Source organism: Condylura cristata, unplaced genomic scaffold, assembly GCF_000260355.1.
Source record: "Condylura cristata isolate star-nosed mole 26May11 unplaced genomic scaffold, ConCri1.0 scaffold00012, whole genome shotgun sequence".
NCBI classification, from domain to species: Eukaryota; Metazoa; Chordata; class Mammalia; order Eulipotyphla; family Talpidae; genus Condylura; species Condylura cristata.
In genome coordinates, this window is record NW_004567113.1 from 37626336 (window position 1) to 37650990 (window position 24655).

The 24655-nt window shown below is 37.6% G+C and overlaps 2 protein-coding genes across 4 annotated transcripts in view; both read left to right on the plus strand.

The window, feature by feature from the left end:
* PDS5A (PDS5 cohesin associated factor A) overlaps positions 1 to 24655 on the plus strand; it is a 92098-nt gene that overhangs the window by 1051 nt on the left and 66392 nt on the right. For 2 of the 3 annotated variants that reach the window (XM_012724210.1, XM_004681337.2), the window contains exon 2: positions 146 to 326. In XM_012724210.1, the coding sequence (XP_012579664.1) occupies positions 186 to 326 (141 nt within the window). In that variant the 5' untranslated portion in view covers positions 146 to 185. Of the gene's footprint in view, positions 1 to 145; positions 327 to 24655 lie in introns of those variants that run through there. The other variant, XM_012724212.1, reaches the window with a different exon arrangement.
* LOC101619755 (40S ribosomal protein S3a-like) lies at positions 11591 to 12376 on the plus strand. Its single transcript, XM_012724214.1, has one exon. The coding sequence runs from the start codon at positions 11591 to 11593 to the stop codon at positions 12374 to 12376; it is 786 nt and encodes a 261-aa protein (XP_012579668.1).

The following is a 24655-nucleotide window of genomic DNA, read 5'->3' on the forward strand; positions in this document are numbered from 1 at the left end:
GGGGGCGAGCCGCTGGGGGGTGGGGGGCGCCGAGTGCTCGGCCTCCCGGGACTTGCGGCCCTTTGCAGATTAGAGATTTTTGAAATGAAAAAAGAGGTTACAAAGTCGCCCCTTTCCCGCTGAACTTTTGTTTTCTGACCGGTAGAGGCCGGTAGAGGACTGTGAAAGAAAAGTTGTCCCCCAGGATGGACTTCTCCACGGCGCAGTCCAAGCCTGCCACTGCCCTCTGTGGCGTCGTGAGTGCTGACGGGAAGATCGCTTACCCGCCGGGGGTAAAGGAGATCACCGACAAAATCACAACGGATGAAATGATCAAAAGACTGAAGGTAACCGTCAGGGCAGATGTCCACCGTCGCACGGCTGTGGGAGGTGGGCTCTCTCCTCTGGCATTACCGTACTGCGAGGCCTGGGTTTTAGAGTTTTACCGACCAGGTTTTTTAAGACATCAGCTTCTTCTTATCCTCCTCTGACAGCTTTTGCGTTAGCTTGTATAATTCTTTTTTTGACTGTTAAGTTCAGAACTATTATAGGATGTGTGTATGTTTCATTTTACCAGTTTTTCGACAATACGAATTTAAATGTTTTTCGGTGGGGATTTTTGGGGAGATATTTATAAGACTACTATCCTGTGTATTTTGCAGCAATATCATCATGTTGATATTGCCGGGCAATGTTTGCCTGGCAAAGAGACTGGTTTAAACTCAGAAGGTGTTATTAATTGCCACAATTTTCTAGTAACAGAAAGTTTAAATGTATAAATAATATGGCAAAACTTTGACAGATGGTAGGGGATTTTTCAAAATTCTGACTTGTTGAAAGAAAGATTTAGGGGGCCACATGTTCATAGGGATTTTAAGAGTAGTGTGTTAGCCATTTTACTTAGTTTAAGCCTATGTTCTTAAGGTCAAGGTTGTAAGTTTCAGCCTTGTGTTTTAGTTTTAGGTTTTGTGTTTAATTGCATGAGCTTGTGCCTCACAAAATAAGTGCTGTTCTTGTTAAGGGACCAACTTGTAGTAATTCTCACCCAGCTCATCTCTGGAATCTCCCCTCCACCCCAGGAAACACTTAGTAATGATAGATAAATTTTTGGTTATCACAGCTGGAATGAGAAAGATTGCAGAAATTCCAGTTAGGAAACTAGTAACAGTAGCCCAGATAAAAGATGTTGATGTCTTGAAGCGGTGCTCTGAAAGAGTGTTAGTGATACAGGGCATGATCCAGAGACCTTTCAGAGAGTCAGGCTTGATGGGCAGTAAGAGAAGAAACAATGTTGATGATTCTATCTTGAGCAATTTGGTAGCTGTGTTTTTAGGAAATGATTTTGTTCCTTTGCTCTTAGATCTCCTTGTAGTTGCTAGTAAATGTTTACAATGTTGCAAGTGTTTATTGAATATTTAAATTGCCCCTATAATAGTTCAGTTTTCAAAATCTAATTAAAGCCTACAAATTGTTCTCTTTGGAAGGAAAAGAACACCAAGATGTGTCCCCTAGTTGATGGTTGTTATATTTATTTTCAGATACAAGTCATGAATACAGAACTACTAAGGAAAATATTTATAGATTTTTTTTTTAAAGACTTACTTGTGTATACAAGAATTGGGGGACAGGCCAGAAGTGCAGGGGTCGGGGTGGGGAGATTCACCAGAGATAGAGCAGGGAGCAGAGCAGGTGCATTGCTAAAGTGCACTGCTGAGGGGAGCAGTGGGCAAGACAGGAGCAGTCTCCTGTATACCATGTGGGTCAGCTCCCTGGCTGGGGATCGATCTCACTCGTGAGAAAGGTTGTGGGCTCTGACTAGCTTCCGAGGGCTGTGGCTAGCTTCCTAGTGCTGCACTTTAACCCGTTGCACCAATAAGGAGGGCCCAAGTTAGTAGGATGTTAAAAGAAAATCTAGAATTCCCTTATTTACAGATGACAAAAGTTACCGAGTACAATTTACCAAGTTCGGTTACATGTCAGGTTAGTGGCAAGATGAGGGTATAAGCATTGTTTATTCTTATAGTTGTTTTCTTTAAATGATCTAAAGTAGGAGTAAGATTTTTATTATGCATTTAAAAGTAGTAAATTGAAAAAAGGGAATCAGTGAGAGTTAGTTTGATTTTTTTTTTTTTTTTTTTTGGCAAGGGATTTAGGACAGCTTTTCTTTCTTTTTTACATATTAAAAGGATAGGTTTGTTAGGAAAGGGAGAAAGAAAAAGGCACCACCAGGTGGGCAGGAGGAATGCTGCTCTTGTTTCACAGCATTTTTTTTTTTTTTAGCATTAAGAGGAATTATTCTGAAGTTTTGAAGCTCCTTTGAATATAGTCCTTAGACTGTCTTTGGAATAGCTTATATATACTTTTGTACATTAGAAATTTTGCTGTGTGCTGAAAACTACTTTAAGTAATTTTGTATATTCAGTCATTCTGGCCTTCTGTCAGTTCCTTGAACATGCCATGTTTATTTTTGCGTAGATAGATTTCATTCCATATACTCTGTGTGTACCCATTCTCTCAGTTCTTTGTTATACATTTGTTCCTCTTAAGGGGAATTCCAATATTATATATATTTTTCTTTTTTTTAAAATGATTTTTAAATTTTGTGTACAACATTAGGGGTGTAGGCCAGAGGGGTCGAGGTGGAGGTGGGGGTGGGGGAAGTTGAGAGGATTCACCAGAGACAGTGTAGGGAGCAGAACATGTGGCTCTACTGAAATACAGTGCTGAGGGGAGCAGGAGGCAAGACAGGAGAGGTCTGCGGCGGTCTTTGTGGGTTGGCTCCCTGGCTTCAGATCGAGCTCAGCCCATAGCATTGATAGTGCTGAGACATAACCCTTAGGCCACCAGGGAGACCCCCATTATATATTCTTTTAATTCTTTATTTCATCACAGTTGTGATGTTAACCTCTGGTTACTTTTAGTGGGTTTGTTTCCCCAACTTCTCTGTAAGCTTCGTGAATGTGAATGCCCTGTTGGCTTTTGTTTACATGCTCAAAGGTATCTTAAAGATTATTTGGTGTTTTTAGTTTTTGTTTTTAAAGATTTATTGTACTTGTTTATACATACAAGACCTGGGGTACAGGCCAGAGGTGCAGGGAGTGAGAGGATTCACCAGAAATAGAGTGAGGAGAACAGGCAGATCTACTGAAATAAACTGCTGCAGCAGCGGGGCAAGACAAGAGAGGTCTGCTGTGCCATGTGGGTCAGCTCCCTGATCAGAGACTGAACTCAGCCCATAGTGCCTAGCTATAGCTTGAGAGCTCTGAGACTTTAACTCCTGTACCACCAGGGAGGCCCCAAGATTATTTGGTTTTAATCCTAATTTTCCATATCAAGAAAATGAGTCTTAAAGTTTGTAATCAATTCTGGTCATAGAAAGCTGTAACTGTCATTAGTAGTTTGGTATTTAGATTAATATTGACAAAAATACCAAAAGCCTTACTTAGCAGTTTTGAAGGATAGCAGCAGTTTAGTGCCATTGTTACTTTAAACTTAAGATTTTTATTTCACAAAAAACTCATAGAGTTATGGATTCTGAAACTAATGTAATGGGTCATGTATAAGTTTTATAACATTTTAAATACTCCTAAACAATGTTATACAAATTTCCATTAAGTGCTTATCTGCCCACATTTTTGTTACATGCAGTCTTTCCCAGCAGTTTTGCATTCTTCAGGTAGATACCTTGGCGTAAAATTGATGGAGAGGAGTGGCCATCTGTAACCAAAGATCAAATTTAGTATAACCAATGAATAGGATGACTAAAGCGGAATGTCATAATGTCTGCAAGTAGCTCAAAAAAGTGTGTCATGTTGGTCTGTCAGCCTGTTTCTCTTTGGGTCACATGGGTGATATATTTTTAATAGTTTGAGAAACTTCCATATTTTTTTCCATAGGGCCTAGACCAGTCTACATTCTCACCAATAGTAGAAGAGGTAGATCCCTTATTCTTACATTATTTAATTTTCTTTTTATTGGAAAATATTATTGGTTGATCATAATGGGGATGTTTATACTACCACCATCCCCTCTTCACCCCTCCTTTATAAGTGATCTTAACTCTTTGAGACATTTCAGACCTAGAAAACTTGGGAAACTTTTTGTCTTTAACAGGCACATCTTTTTCTTAGATTCACCAATTTATATTCTCTAATCTTTGCTTTTATTTTTTTATATGGACACACACCCAAAGAGAAACAGACTGACAGACCAACATAACACCCTTTTTTGAGCTACTTGCAGACATTATGACATTCTGCCATTAGTCATCCTATTGGTTATACTAAATTTGATCTTTGGTTACAGTTGACCACTCTCTCCATCATAAAGTATCTTTGTCCTTTTTGCAAATAATAAGGAAACTTTAAGGTGATCATTTAAGAATAACTTTTTAAAGATTTAATTTATTTATGCATACAGAACTGGGGTAAAGACAGGAGGTGCAGGGGCAGTGAGAACATTTAAAGACAGTGGGGAACAGGAGAGGCAACTGATGAAGTACACTGCTGAGGGGAGCAGCAGATGAGACAGGAGAGATCTTCTGGGCCATGTGGGTCTCCTCCCTGGCTAGGGAGCAAACTTGTACTGAAGTGGTGGTGGCTAGCTTCATAGTTGTACCACCAGGGAGGGTCCCAGGAATAACTTGTTATCCAGTAACTCTTGCTTAACTGTTTTAACATCCACTTTGGCTTTTATTAGGTGTTGAAATTTTTCTTTTTTTAAAGATTTATTTATGCATTCAAGAGCTGGTGTGTCTGCCAGAGATGTGGGTTGGGTGTGTGTGAGAGGATTCATCAGAGACAAAATGGGGAGCAAAACAGGCAGATTGAAATGCACTGAGTGGATTAGTGGATGAGGCAGGAGATGTCTGCTGCACCATGTGATTTCGACTCTAGCCTCAGTGACTTGCTATAGCTTAATAGTGCTAAGATTTAACCTCTTGCAACAGGGAGGCCCCAGTGTTGAAATTTTTCATTCTGTCATTCCTTCCATTTGTATTAGCTGGAATTCTGTTGTAAGGAAGACCCTGTTCTCTGCCTCTATTAAAAATAAAATTACTCATGAATTCTTTGTTCTGTGCATTTTAATCCATTAGTTGGTCTTTATTCCTTTTGAGACTTAGTTGTTCCAAGTGAGCATGCTAACTTTGGTGTCCTTTTGAAATAACTGGTCTCATTTTGATGTATGTCTCTGAATGAGTTTTTGTGTGCCTCGTGCTTCCATTAGATCGTTTCTTCAAAAGAACTCTTATTGCCATTTATTCTTACTATTTAAAATATACCATAATGAAAGCTTTCTCAGATTTAAATAAAAATGATTTACAGTTTTTAATCTGAAACTACTCTGACATTAAGACTTTATTGCCTTGTGGTCGAGAGGGCTTAGGGCTCCACCCTGCTACTACTCTTCAGGGCTCCTGAGACACGTGTTGACCATGTCCTCCTCCGCTAAAGTCCTGTGGCAACTTCAGAGGCTTGATTCTTATCAAATGTTTAACTGCTTTCAGTTTTGCATTCACTGAAGTGTTGTTATTATAAAATTGAGGAGTATGTGAAGGTTTCTAACCCAAGCATCTTTATTAAATATTTTTCCCAATGTGGATATCTTTCTGTACTTTTTATTCTGGAAACAGTATGCAGCTTATGAGAGTACTACGGTGCCCCACCACATTTTTCATAATCTGCAGATGAAGGCTGAGACACTTTATCTGGAATTCTTGACTTGGTATATTTGTGACAAATCGGTACAAATGAGAGATTCCACACCTTTGACACAGTCTGTAGTCTACCTGGGGAGGCGAAGGGGATGTTACTGGACTACTGAGCACAAAATCCCTGCCATGTATGGTAACTGTTTTCTTCAGAATCAATTGTTAAGTGTTTTTAAAGCTTAAAGCACCAAAGGGAAACTGAGTACAAGGCCTCTACTTCCATTTTAGTATTGTATTTTAACCAAGAGCTGAGCATTGTGTTTACATTGACATTACGATATAATTTCTTCAGTCCCTCTAATGTATAGTTAGAAAACATACATATATATTTAAAGCATGAGCTCATACTGATACCTACAATTTAAAATCCAACACCATAGAGTTTTCCTAAACTTCCTCCATTCCATATTGTACCATCCTTTTTTTATAATATGAACCTTGTTTTTACCCTTAACATTGATCAACTTACTGGGTTGTCAGAAAAGTTGTGATTCATTTTTGCAGCAAAAACATAGAAAAAATACATCATGACTTTTTCAACAATCCAGTATTTTATCACCCTACTGTGAAAACCACCATACTAGTATCCCTTTTGTTTGTTTGTTTGTTTAAGATTTTTTAAAAACTTATTTATACATTCTGGGTTGTAGGCCCCCAGCATGGGGACAAGGGGATTCACCTTAAAGATTCAAGAGTGGGGAGCAGAATAGGCAGATCAACTGAAATACATTGCTGAGGGAGAAGTAAAGTGAAACAGGAGAGATCTGCTGCATCATACGGGTTAGCTTTGTAGTGCTGTGGCTGGCAGTACCTTAAAAAAACACTGGTACTTAATCCCTGTGCCACCAGGGAGGCCCTTTTAGATCATGTTTTTAATTCTTTTAGATAAATACTCAGAAATGCGGTTGCTGGATCATATGGTAGAAATTCCACTCTTGTTTAGGAACCTCAATTTTTTTTTTTAAAGATTTATTTATTTATAAATAAATACAGAACTGGGGTACAGGCCAGAGGTGCAGGGGTGATGAGAGGATTCACCAGAGACAGAGTGGGGAGCAGAACAGGCTGACTGAGGAAGTACACTGCTGAGGGGAGCAGTGGGTAGGTCAGGAGAGGTTTACCGTGCCATGTGGGTCATCAAACTCATGCACCAAAGTAGCTTTAGCTTCTTAGTGCTGTGCTTTAACCCGCTGCACTACCAGGGAGGGCCCTGAACCTTGATGTTGTTATAGCAGCTACATCATTGTACATTATCATCAATATTGTATAAGGATCCCAGTTTCTCCACATTTCTCATAATGATCAACAAAATGGGTATGAAGTGCTACCTCATTGTGGTTTTGATTTGTATTTCCCTGATCATTAGTGATATATATTTATTATCTTTTCATATGCTTGTTAAATGTATCTTCTTTGAAGAAATTCCTATCCAAGTCCTTTGCCCGTTTTTTCTTTTTTTTTTTTTTTAAAGATTTATTTATTTATTCATACAGAACTGGGGTACAGGCCAGAGATACGGAGGGTGAGAGGATTCACCAGAGACAGAGCCGGAAGCAGAACAGGCAGATCGATGAAGTACACTGCTGAGGGGAGCAGCGGGCGGGTCAGGAGAGGTCTGCCACGCCATGTGGTCATCTCCAGGGCAGGCGGGGATCGAACTCATGCGGAAGTGGCTTTAGTTTCTCAGTGCAGTGCTTTAACCCGCTGCGCCACCAGGGAGGGCCCGCCCGTTTTTTAATTAAAGTATTTTTTGTTGCTGTTGAGTTGTAGGGTTTACTGTATTAATTTTTCTTTCAAATTTTATATTGTTCAAGAAGCAGGTGTATAGAAAAACTTACACTTTTCAGACGCCTACTCCCATTCTTAATTCTTTCTATTCCTTCTATCCATGCACCCAGTATGGTTAATTTTCATTAGTTTCTACTTTATCCATTTTTTTTGTTATCTACCTTTTTATTCAGAAGGTGGATATACTCCCTTGGACTTTGAATAGATCTTGGAAGTTACTCTACATCTGATGAGAATTTTTTTTTTTAATTTCTTCTCATGATCTGGTAGTACACTCTGTGTGTATATGCCCGAGTTTATTCAATTAGTCTCTCCTTGCACTTGAGGTTTAGTTTTATATTTTGCTCTTAGGAATAATGCTAAAGGGAATAACCTTAAAGACAGTCTGTCTTTGTGGAAGTGTATCTTTAGGATAAATTCCTAGGAGTGGGTCAAAAAGTAAATATATGAGTGCTTTTGTAAGAGGTGGTCGAATTTACCGTCCCAGGGCTTGTCCATTTTGGATTTCTGCCAGCAAGTATAAATATTCAGCTTCTTAATATCAGGTAATGTCTGCTTTTAAATTAGCAGTCAGATAAACATATTTTAAAAGAGTCTATTGCCTCCTGGTAACAAGAAGCATTCTTTTTTTTTTCTTTTTTTAAGATTTACTTATTTATATGCACAGAACTGGGGTACAGGGCAGAGAGGGGATTCACCAGAGACAGTTGGGAGCAGAACAGGCAGATTGACAAGTACACTGCTGAGGAGGGCAGCAGGCAAGTCAGAAGTCTGCCATGCAAAGTGGCTCACCTCTCTGGTCAGTGATTGACCTCATGCTGAAGCCGGTACAGCTAGCTTCATAGTGCTGCACTCTTACCCGTTGCGCCACCAAGGAGAGCCCCACAGGAAACATTCTTAGTGAGAATAGTTGAAAGGGTCACTTTAAGATTTAGAAAGTTACGGATTCTACTTAGAATTTTTTGAAAGCACAAAGGGAGAAAATATTTGCACATGAATCGTATATCCAACAAGGGGCTAATATCTGAGATCTACATATAGTCTACAGAACTCAATAGAAAGAAAAAAGTCCAATCAAAAAATGGACAGAAGAACTCGACACTTCTCCAAAGAAGACATGCTAGTGACCTACATGAAAAAATCATGTCGGAAATGATTTTTCATAATCAAGGAAATGTCAGTTAAAACCACCTAACTCCTGTGAGAATTAACCATCTTCCAAACAAAACAAGTGCTGGTGAAGATGTGGAGAAAAAGGAACCATCATACACTGTGGAAATACAAATTGATCTAGCCTCTGTGGAGAACAGTAAGGAGTTTTCTCAAAATATTAAAAATGCGGGGTCCAACGCCACAATAGTAAAGGCAAAGATAAATAGATGGGACTATATCAAGTTAAAGAGCTTCTGTACAGCAAAAGAGACATTACTAAAAACAAACAGAAAGATCACTAATTGGGAAAACATTTTCTCACACAAAAGTAGCGATAAAGGACTGATCACAAAAATATACGGAGAACTGATGAAACTCAACAAAAATGAAGTAAACAACCCCATCAAAAAATGGGCAGTAGAACTAAAAAGACACTTCTCCAAAGAGGAAATGCAGATGGCCAACAGGCATATGAAAAAATGTTCAACATCACTCGTAATAAGGGAGATGTAAATTAAAACCACAATGAGATACCACCTCACCCCAGTGAGAATGGCACATCTTCAAACAACTAGCAACAACAAATGTTGGCGAGGATGTGGAGAAAAAGGAACTCTCCTGCATTGCTGGTGGGAATGCAAACTAGTACAACCACTATGGAAAACTGTTTGGAGGTTCCTCAAACTGCTAAACATGGAGCTTCCCTATGACCCAGCAATCCCACTCCTAGGTATCTACCCAAAAGACACAAAAACACTGATTGAAAAAGATACTTGTACCCCCATGTTTATTGCTGCTTTATTTACAATTGGAAAAACATGGAAGCAGCCCAAATGCCCAAAAGTAGATGACTGGATTAGAAAGAGGTGGTACATATATACAATGGAATATTACTCAGCAACCAAAAAAGAGAAACACATGTCTTTTGCAGCAACTTGGATGGAGCTGGAAAAGATCATGCTGAGTGAGATAAGCCAGAAAGAGAAAGAAAAATACCGGATGGTTTCACTCATAGCAGGAGTATAATGGACCAGGCGAGAAAATAACAAAAATAATGAACAACCATAGACCAGAGACATTCTGTGGGGGTGGAGTGGGGAATGGGATCAAAAACGGGGGAGGGGGGAAGGGAGGGAAATGCACGGGACTATGGTGGTGGCACAGGGGTGATTTGGTGATGGGAAACCCGTGGGGATTACAATTGAGATGAAAAAAAAAAAATGTGAAAAATGATGTAAAAATAAACTTTTTAATAAAAAAAAAAAAAATGCGGGGTCCTCCCTTGTGGTGCAACAGTTTAAAAGCACAGCACTATGAAGCTAGCCACCGCCGTTTCTATCCCCAACCAGGGAGGCAAGCAACACATGGCATAGCAGACCTCTCCTGACCCGCCCACTGCTCCCCTCAGCAGTATACTTCATCAGTGTGTGTGTTCTGCTCCCCACTCTGTCTTCTCACTCTAGCCTGTACCCCATTTCTATATGCATAAATAAATAAATCTTTAAAAAATATATTAAAAATGGAATTAGTGTTTTCACTACTTTGTTTATTGCAACTATATTTACAATAACCGAGTTATAGAAACGATTAAATATCTAAGGACAGCAATAGATTAGGAAAATGTGGTATTTGTACACAGTGGAACATTATTCAACTGAATACTATTCAACTGTTATGTGACAACATGGATGGCTCTGACATTTATGCTAAGTGAAGTCAGTCAACAGGAGAAAGACAAATTTGACTTTACTCATGTGTAATATAAGGAAATAAAACAAAGGAACTGATAAAATTAAACAAAAACAAACCTAGGCATGTAACTGAAGAATTGAGGCTATTAGAGTGAGAGATGGGGTCAAAGCAAAGCAGGGGCTCAGTGATATATAATGAGGGGATATGGGTACTCTGGTCATGGGTGTGGCTTGTTGATATATATCTGAGGACAACTGAACCAATTCCCCTGAATCATACACAGTGTTATAAATCAATGTTATCTCAATAATGAAAAACTACAAGGGAACTGAGTGACATTTTAATGGACCTGGAGACAAAATGTTAGTAACAGATGATGTTGAAGTCGTCAAGCCTTACTTTGCTCTTAAGCAGAATAGTTATTCGTAGAAAATAGTTAACTTAGTATCTTGAATTAAATAGAAATTAGCTGACATTTTGTTAAAAATCATATATGAAATAAGTTACACTGGCATGTTATACTATGATTTATTTTGCTAGAAATCTGTAGATGTCAGGAGAAAACGGATTGATGCTTACAGTAGATTAGATTTAAAGATAGTAATTTTAAGTTAATTTTAAGTTAACATTATTTTGGCTGAGATTGTTGGCACATGAAAATGCATGCAGTTGAATTCCCTGTTAGGAAGATAAGGTGAGTGGAGTTTTATATATTATATGAAAACCGAATAGCAAATCAAGAAGATGTTAAGTAAGTATTATAAAGGAAAGCTAAACACAAGCATGAAGAATTGCTACATTTCATTCCATTACTGTTGGCGTTTGACTTTTGATGTCCATGCAGAGCTTTCCCCATTGGTAGCTTCTACACAGCTGCAGGTAAACCTAGACATAGAGTCCCTCGGACTTTTTTTTTTAAGATGTGTTTATTTATGCATACAGGAGCTGGGGTACAGGCCAGAAGTGTAGAGGAGTGAGAGGATTCACTAGAGACAGTGGGAACAGAACAGGCAGATTGACTGAAAGTGGACCTGCTGAGGGGACCAGCAGGTGGGACAAGGGAGGCCTCCCACACCATGTGGGTCACCTTCCTGGCTGGAGATTGAACTCCTGCTACAGTGGCTATAGATAGCTTCATAGTGCTTTAACTCCTTGCACCACTATGGAAGGCCCTCTCTCCTACTTTGGAGGGCACAAATATCGTTTTTTGGTATGTTATGTGATGTTTTAAAGTTGGGAACTTCTCCTTTTGGCTCTCTGATTGGCACTATGGTGGTCAGCAAAAACAACTGCCTTATGAAAGGTGGCAAAAAGGGAACCAAGAAGAAAGTGGTTGACCCATTTTCTGAGAAAGACTGGTACAATGTGAAAGCACAGGCAATGTTCAATATAAGAAATATTGGGAAAATATTAGTCACGAGAACTCAAGGAACCAAAATCACATCCGATGGCCTCAAAGGGCATGTTTTTGAATTGAGCCTTGCTGACCTGCAAAATGATGAAGTTGCATTTAGAAAATTCAAACTAATTACTGAGAATATTCAGGGCAAAAACTGTCTCACTAACTTCCATAGCATGGATCTTACCCAAGATAAAATGTGCTCCATGGTCAAAAAATGGGAAACCACGATCGAAGCTCATGTTAATGTCAGGACTACAGATGGCTATTTGCTTCATCACTTCTGTGTTGGTTTTACTAAAAATCACAACAATCAGATCCAGAAGACCTCTTATGCACAGCCCCGACACGTCCGCCAAGTCCGGAAAAAGGTGATGGAAATCATGACCCGAGAGGTGCAGACAAATGATTTGATGGTCAATAAATTGATTCCAGACACAATTGGGAAAGACATAGAAAAGGCTTGCCAGTTTATCTACCCACTTGATGATGTCTTTGTTAGAAAAGTAAAAATGCTGAAGCCCAAGTTTGAATTGGGAAAACTCATGGAGCTTCATGGTGAAGGCAGTAGTTCTGGAAAAGCTACTAGTGGTGAGATAGGTGCTAAAGTTGAACAAGCTGAAGGATGTGAACCACCAATTCAAGAATCTGTTTAAAAATCAGACTTTCAATAATGACAAATAAAAGTTGAATTTGTGATGTTTTTAAAAAAAAAAAGTCGGGAACTTCCATAATACATGTATTGCTTTTCTTGTCATAAAATTATCATTAACAAAAAATCACATTTTAAAGCATCCTGCCAAAATAGGGGAACTCTGATTGTGGTGCTAGTAAAGCCAATAGTATTAGTCCTTAAAAGAAACTGGATATATACTGGAAATAACACTGAAATTTATTCCCACTTAAATGAAGAAATTTGAGATTATCACATAATTTGTAAGTTATATGTCAACTATTTGTAAGGTTGTTTCTTGACAAAGACTTACTAAGAATTTAGATTATCAATAAAGTTTCATGGTAATGTTTGGGGTGGGATTTGAATTCCTAGAGTTTGGCTATCAGATGGATGGTAAAACATTCCAGATAGATAAATAATAGTTACTGAGAAGTAGAAATGTGCCAGTGTATTTGAAGAAAATAAGTAGAAAAGTTTTGCTTAGAGCTAAAAAGGATCTTAAAGGAGAGTATTTAGGAGAAAGAGGAAGGAATCTGTGAAAGTCTTCAAAGACCAAAGAAAAGAAATTTGAATTTAAAAAAAAAAAAACTCATTTTGGCTGAAGAATGATGTGTCTAAGATGTGGTTTTGAAAAATTAACAATTTTAAATGACCAAGCTGTTTCGTAATCACATGAATGGCCACTCTCTCTTTTTGGCCAATTTGTGGGGTCTTTTTTTTCTTTATGTCCAGACCCGATAACTTCTTTGAACATTAATCCATTTCTAATTGATATTTTCTGATTATATTAGTTGCTGAGAGTTTAATCATATGACAATAGGGGAGAAGGTTGTAGATGAGTGAAATTTTAAATAATTAGTAGAATTTTATGTACGGTTGTACTATGAATTGGTTTTTATGTATTCAGTGTGTGCATTTCCCAAACTTTCCTGGAATTTCTATGTTAGGAGTTTTAAGTAAGCATTAGCAGTAAATTGATTCCAAGTTATTTTAAGTTTAATGTTTTAACATTGTTGAGTGATTAGGTGTAATTGTTCTGTAATTTCAGATTCTTGTTGAATTGGAAATCCTTCATCTAGCCACTGTAAAAATACAAAAAAAAAAAAAAGACTGAATACTTTTTCTCTAAGGTGCATAAAGACTGAATCAGTGTAGATAAGAAGACTTTTTTGGTAGAAGTTTAAATTTTTTTCTTGCTAAATCTTACGTTATAGCCAAATAGTTAGCAGTAAAAATCATCAGGCAATAAAAGAATGAACTTGTTTTTAGATCTCTTTGAAGTAGTACAGTTTTTCTGTTTTTCTAAATCCTTTATCTTTGAGAAATAGTTTGCATCCTTGTATGTTACAGCATGACTGTAATATGACTATATATTAAGGTGTATAGAATGGTTTGATTTATATATGTTGTGAACTCACCACCAAAATAGATTTAGCTAACATCCATTTTCTCATATATAATAGTAAAAAGGAAGGGAAAAGGAAAAGAAAAAAATTCTCCTTATATGATAACTCTTAGGGTTTACTCCCGTTTTTATATATCCTACTCCAGTGTTATAGTCATAATGTTGTCCATCATATCCCTAATATGATCTTATAACTGAAGGTTTGTACTTTTGCCCACTTTCTTCTAGTTTCACCTCTCCCTCATCCTTTAAATATTTTACCTGATTTTATGGATTATAACATAATGTTTCTGTCCCAGCTGCTTGATGGTTTTTTTTTGTATTTTGTTTATTATGCAATTATGGACACTTTTTAAAAATAGATGCCACTTTTTGGAGCATTTTTAGTTCAGGGCAAAATTAAATGGAAAGAACAGAGTTCCCAATTAGTCCCCACTCCTACACCCAGCCTCCCCACAGCCACATCCCAGTACCTGACTGGGATATTACAAATCAGTGAATAACACTAGCACATCATTGTCATTCGAAGTCAGTATACCTTTTTTTTTTTAATAAAATTTAAATTATACTGTCAATGGATTTTTTTGATTTTCATTGAACAGTATAGCGTGAGTATAATAAACATTGGGTGATGCTTTAAAGCATCTTTTGAAAAAGAATTTTCTGGAATAATTTTAGTTTTATGATAGAATTGACAGTAAGGTATAGAGATTTGCCATTACCCCCTTCCACTAAAGTGCATAACATAGCCTCCCGTACTATCAGTATAATTTACCAGACTCGGACATTTGTTACCAGTAGTAAATCTGCCTTGACACATCATAATCATTCAAAGGTCAGACTTTACCTTAGGTTTTACTCTTGACATTGCACATCTATAGATTAGGAAAAGCATATTATGGCATTATATCTTACAGACTATTCTCACCGTCCTAAAAAGTCTCTGTGCCTTACCTATTCACCCTCCTAGACAGTCAGACGGACAGACAGACAGTCGGACAGACAGACAGTCGGACAAATGGACGGAGGGAAGAAGGGATGGAGATGAAAAATCCTTAATGCTTACTGTATATATTGCTTATGGTTTTTTTAAAGATTTATTTTTATTATGCATACAAGAACTGGGTATAAGCCAGAAGTGCTGGGAGGTGTGTGTATGTGGTAGGGGAGATTCATCACAGACAGTTGGGAGCAGAACTGAGGGGAGCAGCAGGCGAGACAGGGAGGTCTGTTGCACCATATATGGCTTAGCTCCCTGGCCCAGCCTCAAACTCAGGCCTGGGGTCACAGTCAGACTATAATGATGATAACATTGAAAATTAACCCCTACTTCACCAGAGCATCCCCTTTTAGAGTTCTTAAACATTAGCTCCATGTGCTTTTGTTAGGAATCAGCTATCTGATAATGTCCTCTGTACCAGCAAAAATAGTGGCTTATTGGTGGGCCCAGTGTTTTACATGTTTCTCCTGCTTGCATTTATAATAAGCCTCTTAGGTGTTCTTGATACAGAGACTATGCACTGAGAGTTCCAGAAGTGTATTTTACTTAACCTTAATGCTAAATTTTATATTAACTCTTCTAGGCTGTTTTTTACACTAAGTGTAAATTCTGCCCAGAATAAACTCTGTTTCCTATTTATTTTAAATTTAGCTCTATCGTGAAAAGATTTTAATTTATCTGGGAGGTATGCAGCTATGTGTATCATGACCACTTTTACTGTATCTGGTGGCAGTCTACTATTTAGAACTCTATTTCTGTTAATATTAGCAGTTATAAAAAATGTAATTTATCCCTGGTGGTGCAGCAGGTTAAAACACAGCATTATGAAGCTATGCACAGCCACTGCAGCATGAGTTTGATTCCCAGCCAGGGAGCTGACCCACGTGGCATAGCAGACCTCTCCTGTCTCATCCACTGCTTAGTAGTTTATTTTTACTTCATTTTGTGCATTTTTTCATCTCAGTTGTAATCCCCTAGAGTTTCCCATCACCAAATCACCCATGTGCCATCACCATAGTCCAGTGCATTTCCCTCCTCACACTGTTTTTGATCCCATTCCCCACTCCACCCCCATAAAATGTCTCTGTTATATAACTGTTCGTTATTATTATTTTCTTGCATGGTCCGTTATACTCCTGCTATAAGTGAAACCATCTGGTATTTTTCCTTTTCTTTCTGGCTTATTTCACTAAGCATGATCTTCTCCAGCTCCATCCATGGTGCTGCAAAAGGAAATGTGTTTATTTTTTTGGTTGCTGAGTAATATTCCATTGTGTATATGTACCACATCTTTTTTTTTTTTTTAAAGATTTATTTATTTGTGTATATAGAACTGGGATTCAGGCCAGAGGCTCAGGAGCAGTGAGAGGCTTCACTGGGGACAGAGTGAGGAGCAGAACAAGCAGATCAAAGTACGCTGCTAAGGGGAGCAGCGGGCGGGTCAGGAGAGGTCTGCCACGCCATGTGGTCACCTACGGGGCAGGCAGGAATGGAAGTGGCTTTAGCTTCTCAGTGCAGTGCTTTAACCCGCTGCGCCACCAGGGAGAAGAGCCATACCACATCTATTTAATCGTCATCCACTTTTGAGCATGTGGGCTGTTTCCATGTCTTCCATGTCTTTCCAATTGTAAATAAGGCAGCAATAAACATGGGGTAGTGCAGGTATCTTTTGGAATCAGTGTTTTTTTTTTTTAAAGATTTATTTATTTGTGCATACAGAACTGGGGTACAGGCCAGAGGCTCAGGAGCGGTGAGAGGCTTCACCAGAGACAGAGTGGGGAGCAGAACAGGCAGATCGACGAAGTACACTGCTGAGGGGAGCAACGGGCGGGTCAGGAGAGGTCTGCCCCGTCATGTGGTCACCTCCGGGGCAGGTGGGAATCGAAGTCATGAGGAAATGGCTTAAGCTTTTCAGTACTGTGCTTTAACCCACTGCGCCACCAGGGAGGGCCAACACAGAAGGGTTTTTTTTATATTTATATTACAAAAGTTTATTTTTACATCATTTTGTACATTTTTTTCCACCTCAATTATAATCCCCGCTGGTTTCCCATCACCAAGTCACCCGTGTGCCATCACCATAATCCTGTGCATTCCCCCCCTCCCCATTTTTGATCCCATTCCCCACTCAACCCCCGCAAAATGTCATAGAAGGTTATTTTTAAGATTAATTTTGATTTATTTCAGCATGCAAGAACTCGGGGTATAGGTCAGAGGTGCAGGGGATGAGAGGATTTACCAGAGACAAAGTGGGGAGCAGAACAGGCATATTTACTACTGAACTACACTGCTGAGGGCAGCAGTGGGCAAGACAGAGAGGCCTGCAGTGCCATGTGTATTAGTTCGCTGGCTGGGGGATTGAAATTTCATGTTCAGTAGCTGCCAGTAGTTTGATAGTGCTGAGACTTAATCTTCTATGCCACCTGGGAGGCCCTAGAAGTGTTTTGTTTGTTTGGTTGGTTTTTTTGTTTTTGTTTTTTTTTGGTTTTTGTTGTTTAATTCCTTTTACAAGAGAGAATGGTCTGTAGTTTTTTGCCACCTTTGAGAGGAATTGACAGTTTTTTAAATATTAGTCATCTGTGTCTGTGTTTGTTGTTTTTGATGGCTTATTCAGTCTTTTTGTTGTTATAGGTTATGTAGTTTTTTTGTCATTTTCAGTAGTTTGTGTCTCAAGGAATTTGTGCTTTAAGTTACTTAATTTCTATTAGCATATAATTGTTAACATTATTGCCTTATTATCTTTATTTATGAGAAGTCTTTCTGAATACTGTGATTTAAGTCTTTTTCCCCTTGCACAGTCTAACCAGACATTTCTCCATTTTGTCGATCTTTTTAGAGAACCACCTGTTTGTTTTCATTTTTCCATAGTGGTTGTCTAGTTATTATAGGTAGAAGTATTTTTTAGCAACTGACATGTGGAACAGTTAGTCCAGCTCGGCTTCTCTGGAACTGTCAAATCTTTCTTACCCAACCCTTTTTTACCTAACCCTGAGGGAATTTTCCTCTACTTAGTATTGCTTACCCTCTGGCTCTCTCTTTGTACCATGATGGTTGGTGTGTGTGTCTGTCTGTTTCGGCTTCATTTTTCCTTTCCTTTTTTCTTCCAAATTTTAATTCTCTCTTAACCTTATGAAATATGACATTTTGTATTTACATATAAGCACACATGTGTGTACATGTGTGCATATGTTAATGTATATGTGTGCATACATAAAATAAGAAAATTACAAACTGATCATGACTCTTTAAGTGTCAAGATATCAGATGGTGGGAAACCATTGTTTGAGTTGAGGCATCATTTAACTAAATGTTTTAAGAAGAGTCATGGAAGCACTGCATTTGATTTTGAGAATTAAAGAGACTAAAATTGGGTATGACATAAAAAGGACCTAAACTAGGTGTGATAGCAAAGGAATGTAAATTTCATGAACTTTATTCAGTGTGAAACAAGCTCACTTTTGAGACAAGTAGTCTAGCTCTTATTAAAAATACTGAAGTTTTTTTTTTGTTTTTTTTTTTTAAGAATTTGCATTCTTGGTGCAATGAATACTGTGATAAATTTTGGTCAGTAAGTCACTTTGAATGTTGAATTTTGGGCCCAATAGTGTTTTAATGTGTTGAATTACAGAATTAAAATGTATTTGGTTGACTTTTAATTTTTGTGCTTCTACTTAGACATTAACTATGCCCCTGGCTAGCCTGCTTTTATCAGATTTCACCTCATATGTATATTAGAAGGATTTGTGAAACTGGAAAGGAACACATATTAGCAAATAACTTGGTGTTACCCAGTTTGGCAATTCATGAAGATGAATTACCATTTTAAGGTTATACTACCTGAAATAAATCAGGAGAAAGATAAGAGTGATTGTGTTGCCTACATGTAGAATACACATAAAACAAATGGTCAGATAAAGCCAACCCAGTTAACAACTCCTAGAAATCTGACTGTAGAATTGAGGCTGTCAGGGTCAGGTAGGAAAAGAGTACAATGGAGAAGAGAGCACCATGAAACCATGGTGGACTGACTACAGCCGGTGGGTATAATACGATAACCGTATCTGAAGAGGGTAAGCTTGTATCTCTAAATCATAGGGTATCTCTAAATCATAGGCAGTGTCATAAATGTTAGTTACCTCAATAAGATATATAAATAAAATGATACGGCTTGTTTTATTTAACTCCAAAACTTACATATTTTAATACCTGATCTTGTGGATTTTTTTTTTGTTGTTGTTGAAAGATTAGCATACATGTGGAAATTCTCTGAACTAGTTATTTAAGCCCTAATTCCATGAATATCAAGTGCCATCTTTTTATCAGGCATAGTTCTGTAGATTCCAAATGAACAAATGAATACATTTTAGTGCTACCACAGAATTTAAAAGTCTAATGCAGGAAAGAGAATGTACAAGTAAAATATGAGGGAAAAAGATGGGAAAAGTAAAGCACTAGCTTGTTGGAGTTGTGGGAAGTATTAGATTAGTAAGAGACCTGGGTTTTAGTTCTTTGATCTAGACCTGCTATTAACTCATGTTTTTTCCACTAACATCTCCAGGTCTCAGTTTACCTTTCTCTTTTCCTGCCTCTCCATCATTTCTTTTTTTTTTTAATACAATTAAATTTCTGAACCTATTATCTAATAGGTGATTACATTAGATGCTTTAAAGGGATTCTGAGATTCTTAACGATACATGTAGTTTTTAAAAATCCTATTTCACTTTTTATTATGTAACAACTCAAACAAAAACAAAAATGGGAAAGTAAAATAATAAGCTCCTGAAGCAAGTCCTAGACATATCATTTCAATATTATTTCAGAATATATTCTCCCCCAAATTGAATTAAAAATTATACTTTGATTATATCATAAAATAATAACTTAATTAAAATAGCTATTAGTTTGTATAATGTATACATTATTTTATGCCTCTCGTGTGTCTGTGTGAAGTATACAAAAAGTCCATAAATAATGCCTTTTTTATTTCATCTCTCACTCTATTGAACTTGCTCTGTTTTGGAATACTTGGTTAGTAAAATGTCCCTAAAGACTTGTGTGGCTGGATTAACTTTCATGGATCCATCAACCTGTGACTGATACGTTCATTTGCTTGCTACCTCTTAATCAAAGGAGTATTTTCATGAAATTAGAATCTGACCACTTTATGCTGTTGCACAAAATAATTCAGTGACTCTTTTTTGTCTTCATGATAAAGGCCAAGTTACTCTGTAGTTTACTTGGCCTTTTCTTTGATTATTGTCATCTTGCATGGAGATTTAAACTGATCTTTAGTTTACTCATCTTTAAGTAATAGGTTGTGATTATTTTGTTGGTTGAGGTTAGCTGTATTATGTGGCACCTTTATATGGCTTCAAGTAAGTGGGCTATTGCTACTTAATTAAGTAAATGTAGCTAGGTGTTACATACCTCATTTATTCTCTTAACTCCAAACCAAATTATGTGTTTCATTATATTATGCTTGTCTTTTAGTCAAAACTCCCATAGTGGTGCTCTTTTTCTTCCCTTAAGAATTCCTAGATTTCAGATGTTAATTTCTGTATTGCATTCTCTTCCTCATTCTTAATTCCAGCTAGATAACAATCCCTACCAGTGTTAATAGAAAACTAAGATAGAAGGCTTAATCTAATAGGTGTCAACTCTTACAGGGATGTTGTACTTTAAAAGTAGACTCTCAGTTTGACTAGTGAATTTGTGGGCAAACTGGGATATGTAGCTATAACAGCACAATCACATGAGAGATTGGATATTTTTAACAGTGTAGTTAGTGATATATATGCTTGTCTTGTTTGGGACTTTTTACCAGTGAAACCATCAACATTGGTGATTTCTTCATGGGAGAGTTTTTTATTTAAGATTCAGTTTATTTTTATAGAAACAATTCTTCAGATATTTTATTTCACATGACAGGTTCCATTCACCTTCCATCCCCACCATGTATTATTATTCTAATATTATTCTAATATATTCTCTTTTTCATTCATCATATTGGTGATTTGTTACTAACCTCTCTTCTAGATTAATTCTTGCTAGAGGCTTGTCAATGATATTAATCATTTCAACAATAATTGTTTAGCATTGTTGGTCTTTCTCTGCTATTGTTTGTATGTTTTCCAATTTCTTGATTCCTATTCTTGACTTTTTCCCTCTTTGAGTCTGCTTCCTTTTGATTAAGTTGCTGAGTTTCTTTTCTCTTTTTTTTTGTTAAATATTTATCTACTCATGCACACAAGAACTAGGGTACAGGCCAGAGTTGCAGGGGTGGGTGAGAGGACTCACCAGAGACAGAGTGGGAAGCAGCCTAGGCAGATTGAATGGCAGCCTAGGCAGATTGAATGAAATATACTGCTGAGGGAAGTAGCGGGTGGGTCAGGAGAGGTCTGCTCACCATGTGGGTCACCTCCCTGGCTAGAAACTGAACTTAAGTTGCAGTTGCTGCATATAGCTTCATAGCGCTTAACTTTTATCTGTTGAGCCTCCATGGAGAGCCGAGTTTTACTAGTCTTCTAACTTAAGATAGAAATGTAAATTATTCATTTTTATTCATCTTCTTTTTTATTATATGCATTGAAGGCTATAAATTTCCCTTAAGTACAGCTGTAACTACACCCCACAAATATTGATAATTAATATTTTCTTTGTCATTCAGTTCAGAATATTTTCTGAATTCCATTATAATTCATTCTTTGATTAAATGAACGTCACTAAATTTTTTTTTTTTTAAGATTTATTTATTTTACACATACAAAAACTGGGTACAGGCCAGAGGTGCAGGGGTGTGAGAGAATTCACCAGAGAAAGGTAGGGAGCAGAACAGGCTGTTTGATTAGGATACACTGTTGAGGGGAGCAGTAGGTGAGACAGGAGAAGTCTGCCTCACCATGTGGGTCACCTCCCTGGCTGGGGATTAAACTGGTGCTACAGTAGCTGTGGATAGCTTTTACTTGTACCTCTAGGAAGGGCCCTCACTAAATTTTTAAAGGAAAAAATTCTTACAACAAATATTCCACATGATAGAAAAAAGGGGATCATTTCCTAACCTGTTTCAAACTAAATAAGCTGAATACTAAAAACAAGGTTGTCTTAGAAAATAAGTTTAAATTTATTTCATTAAGTTGTTATATTAGCAATGTAGTAACAAATCAAGTATAGCAATATGCAAAAGTGTTATGACCAAGTTGGCTTTATCTTAGTAATGCTAGCTTGGACTAGAATTAGATTTTAGAAATGCAAACTTGTATTAAAATAAGCAAACCAATGATTAGGATTTACTTAATAGAATTAGAGAAAAATGTCTGCTCCAGTAGACACAGAAAAAATAATTTAATATAAGCACTATGTATTATAAAGATGGCAAATAGAAACAAAACTTAAGTATTTGACAGTGGTGACTGGTTAAATAAAGTATGATTTACTTAAAGAATTTTAAAAGTATATGGAAAACATCTTGGTTTGATAAATAAACAAGGAAATGTATAGTTGTCTGAGAAAACAGATGCATAAAATATACAAAAATGTAAATAGTGATCTTTCAGGTTGAGGTATATAAATTTTTGGCTGTACTTTTTGTATTTTAGCTTGATTCTAAAATGTGCATTTGTTAATTTTGTAAATAACAGATCATTTTATAATTAGTTTTTTAAAAAGATTTTATTTATTTATGCATATAGAACTGGGGTACAAGCCAGAGGTGCAGGGGTAAAGTGGGGAGCAGAACAGGCAGATTGTCGAAGTACACTGCTGAGGGGAGCAATGGGCGGGTCAGGAGAGGTCTGCCGCGCCATGTGGTCACCTCCAGGGCAGACGGGGATCGAGCTCATGCTGAAATGGCTTTTAGCTTCTTAGTTCTGTGCTTTAACCCACTGTGCCACCAGAGAGGGCCTTATAATTAGTTTTTAATTAGAAGTCCTACCACATAAAAATATTTTAAATGTGACTGTTGCTAATTATAAAACTTAATCAAAATATGATATGAAAGTTTTTTTAATAATATAATAGTTTTTGTTTGTTTTTTTACTTCATTTTGTGCCTTTTTCATCTCAGTTGTAATCCCCTTGGGCTTCCCATCACCAAATCACCATGTGCCATCACCACAGTCCAGTGCATTTCCCTCCCCACACTGTTTTTGATCCCATATCCCACTGCATCCCCATAAAAATGTCTCTGGTATATAGCTGTTCATCATTATCATTATTTTCTCATCTAGTCCGTTATACTCCTGCTATGAGTGAAACCATCCGGTATTTTTCCTTTTCTTTCTGGCTTTTATTTCACTAAGCATGATCTTCTCCAGCTCCATCCATGTTGCTGCAAAAGGAATGTGTTTATTTTTTCGGTTGCTGAGTAATATTCCATTGTGTATACGTACCACATCTTTTTAATCCAGCCATTCACTTTTGGGCATGTGGGCTGTTTCCATATCTTTCCAATTATAAATAAGGCAGCAATAAACATGGGGGTGCAGGTATCTTTTTGAATCAGTGTCTCTGTGTCTTTTGGGTAGATACTTAGGAGTGGGATTGCTGCATCATGTGGAAGCTCCATTTTTAGCAATTTGAGGAACCTTTAGACAGTTTTCTTTAGTGGTTGTACTAGATTGCTTTCCCACCAGCAGTGCAGGAGAGTTCCTTTTTCTCCACATCCCCGCCAACATTTGTTGCTGCTGGTTGGGTGAGGTGGTATCTCATTGTGGTTTTAATTTGCATCTCCCTTATTACAAGTGATGTTGAACATTTTTTCATATGCTTGTCCATCTGCATGAAAGAATGTATTGATGAGGGCCTTCCCTGGTGGTGCAGCAGGTAGGAGTGCATTGCTATGAAGCTGTCTGCAGCCACTACAACTCGTTTGATTCCCAACCAGGGTAGTGAACTACATAGTGTTGCAGACTTCTCCTGACTGCCTGCTACTCCTCTCAGCAGTGTATTTCATTTGCTCTGCCTTTTCTGCTCCCTACTCTGTCTCTCACTCCCCCTCCCATACCTCTAGCCTGTACCCCACTTCTTGTATGTGTTAATAATTTTTTAATCTATCAGTGAGTTGTAAAATACCATATGAATTGGGTGTGCTTTTGAGACCAAAATCTTTTTACCTGGGTTAAATATAGAAATAGTGAACTCTTCATGAAAGATTTCCCCAAACCTAGCATTAATGTAGATGTTTCTATAAGTAATCCAAAAGTTGATGCTTGTTCATGCTTGTGATTTGAATCCAAATTATTAAATGAAGATTTTTTTTTAAATTTTGATTCTTGTGAAGGAAAAAAAGATGATTTGCTAGTTTGTTATAATTGAAGGCTTGTGTGTGTGTTAGTTTTTATACACATGATTTAGAGGTATAGACTCAGCACCTTCAGGTGTATGTTACCGCACCTTATCTATCACCAAGGCCCCCTGATCCTCCATTATAGACTGTTGAACTACCTGTTCCCTTTGCTCCATTATCTCCAACCTTCTGGTATCCTCAGTTCTGCACTTAGACTTCCTTTTTTTTTTTTTTTAGATTTATTTATTTATGCATACAGAACTGGGGTACAGGCCAGAGGTGTGGTAGATGAGAGAATTTACCAGAGACAGTGGGGAGCAGAACAGGCAAATTGACAAATTACACTGCTGAGGGGAGCCATGGGCAGGATAGGAGAGATCTGCTTCATGTGGGTCACCTCCTGGGCAGGATCGGGAATCAAACTTGCACTGAAGTGAACTCACACTTAAGTGGATGGGCTAGCTTGCAGTGCTGGGCATTAACCCTCTGGGCCACCAGGGAGGGCCCTGCACTTAGACTTTTAAGGTTTCTGTTGAGTGGCTTTTGTTCATCCCTTTATTCTATTTTCCTGT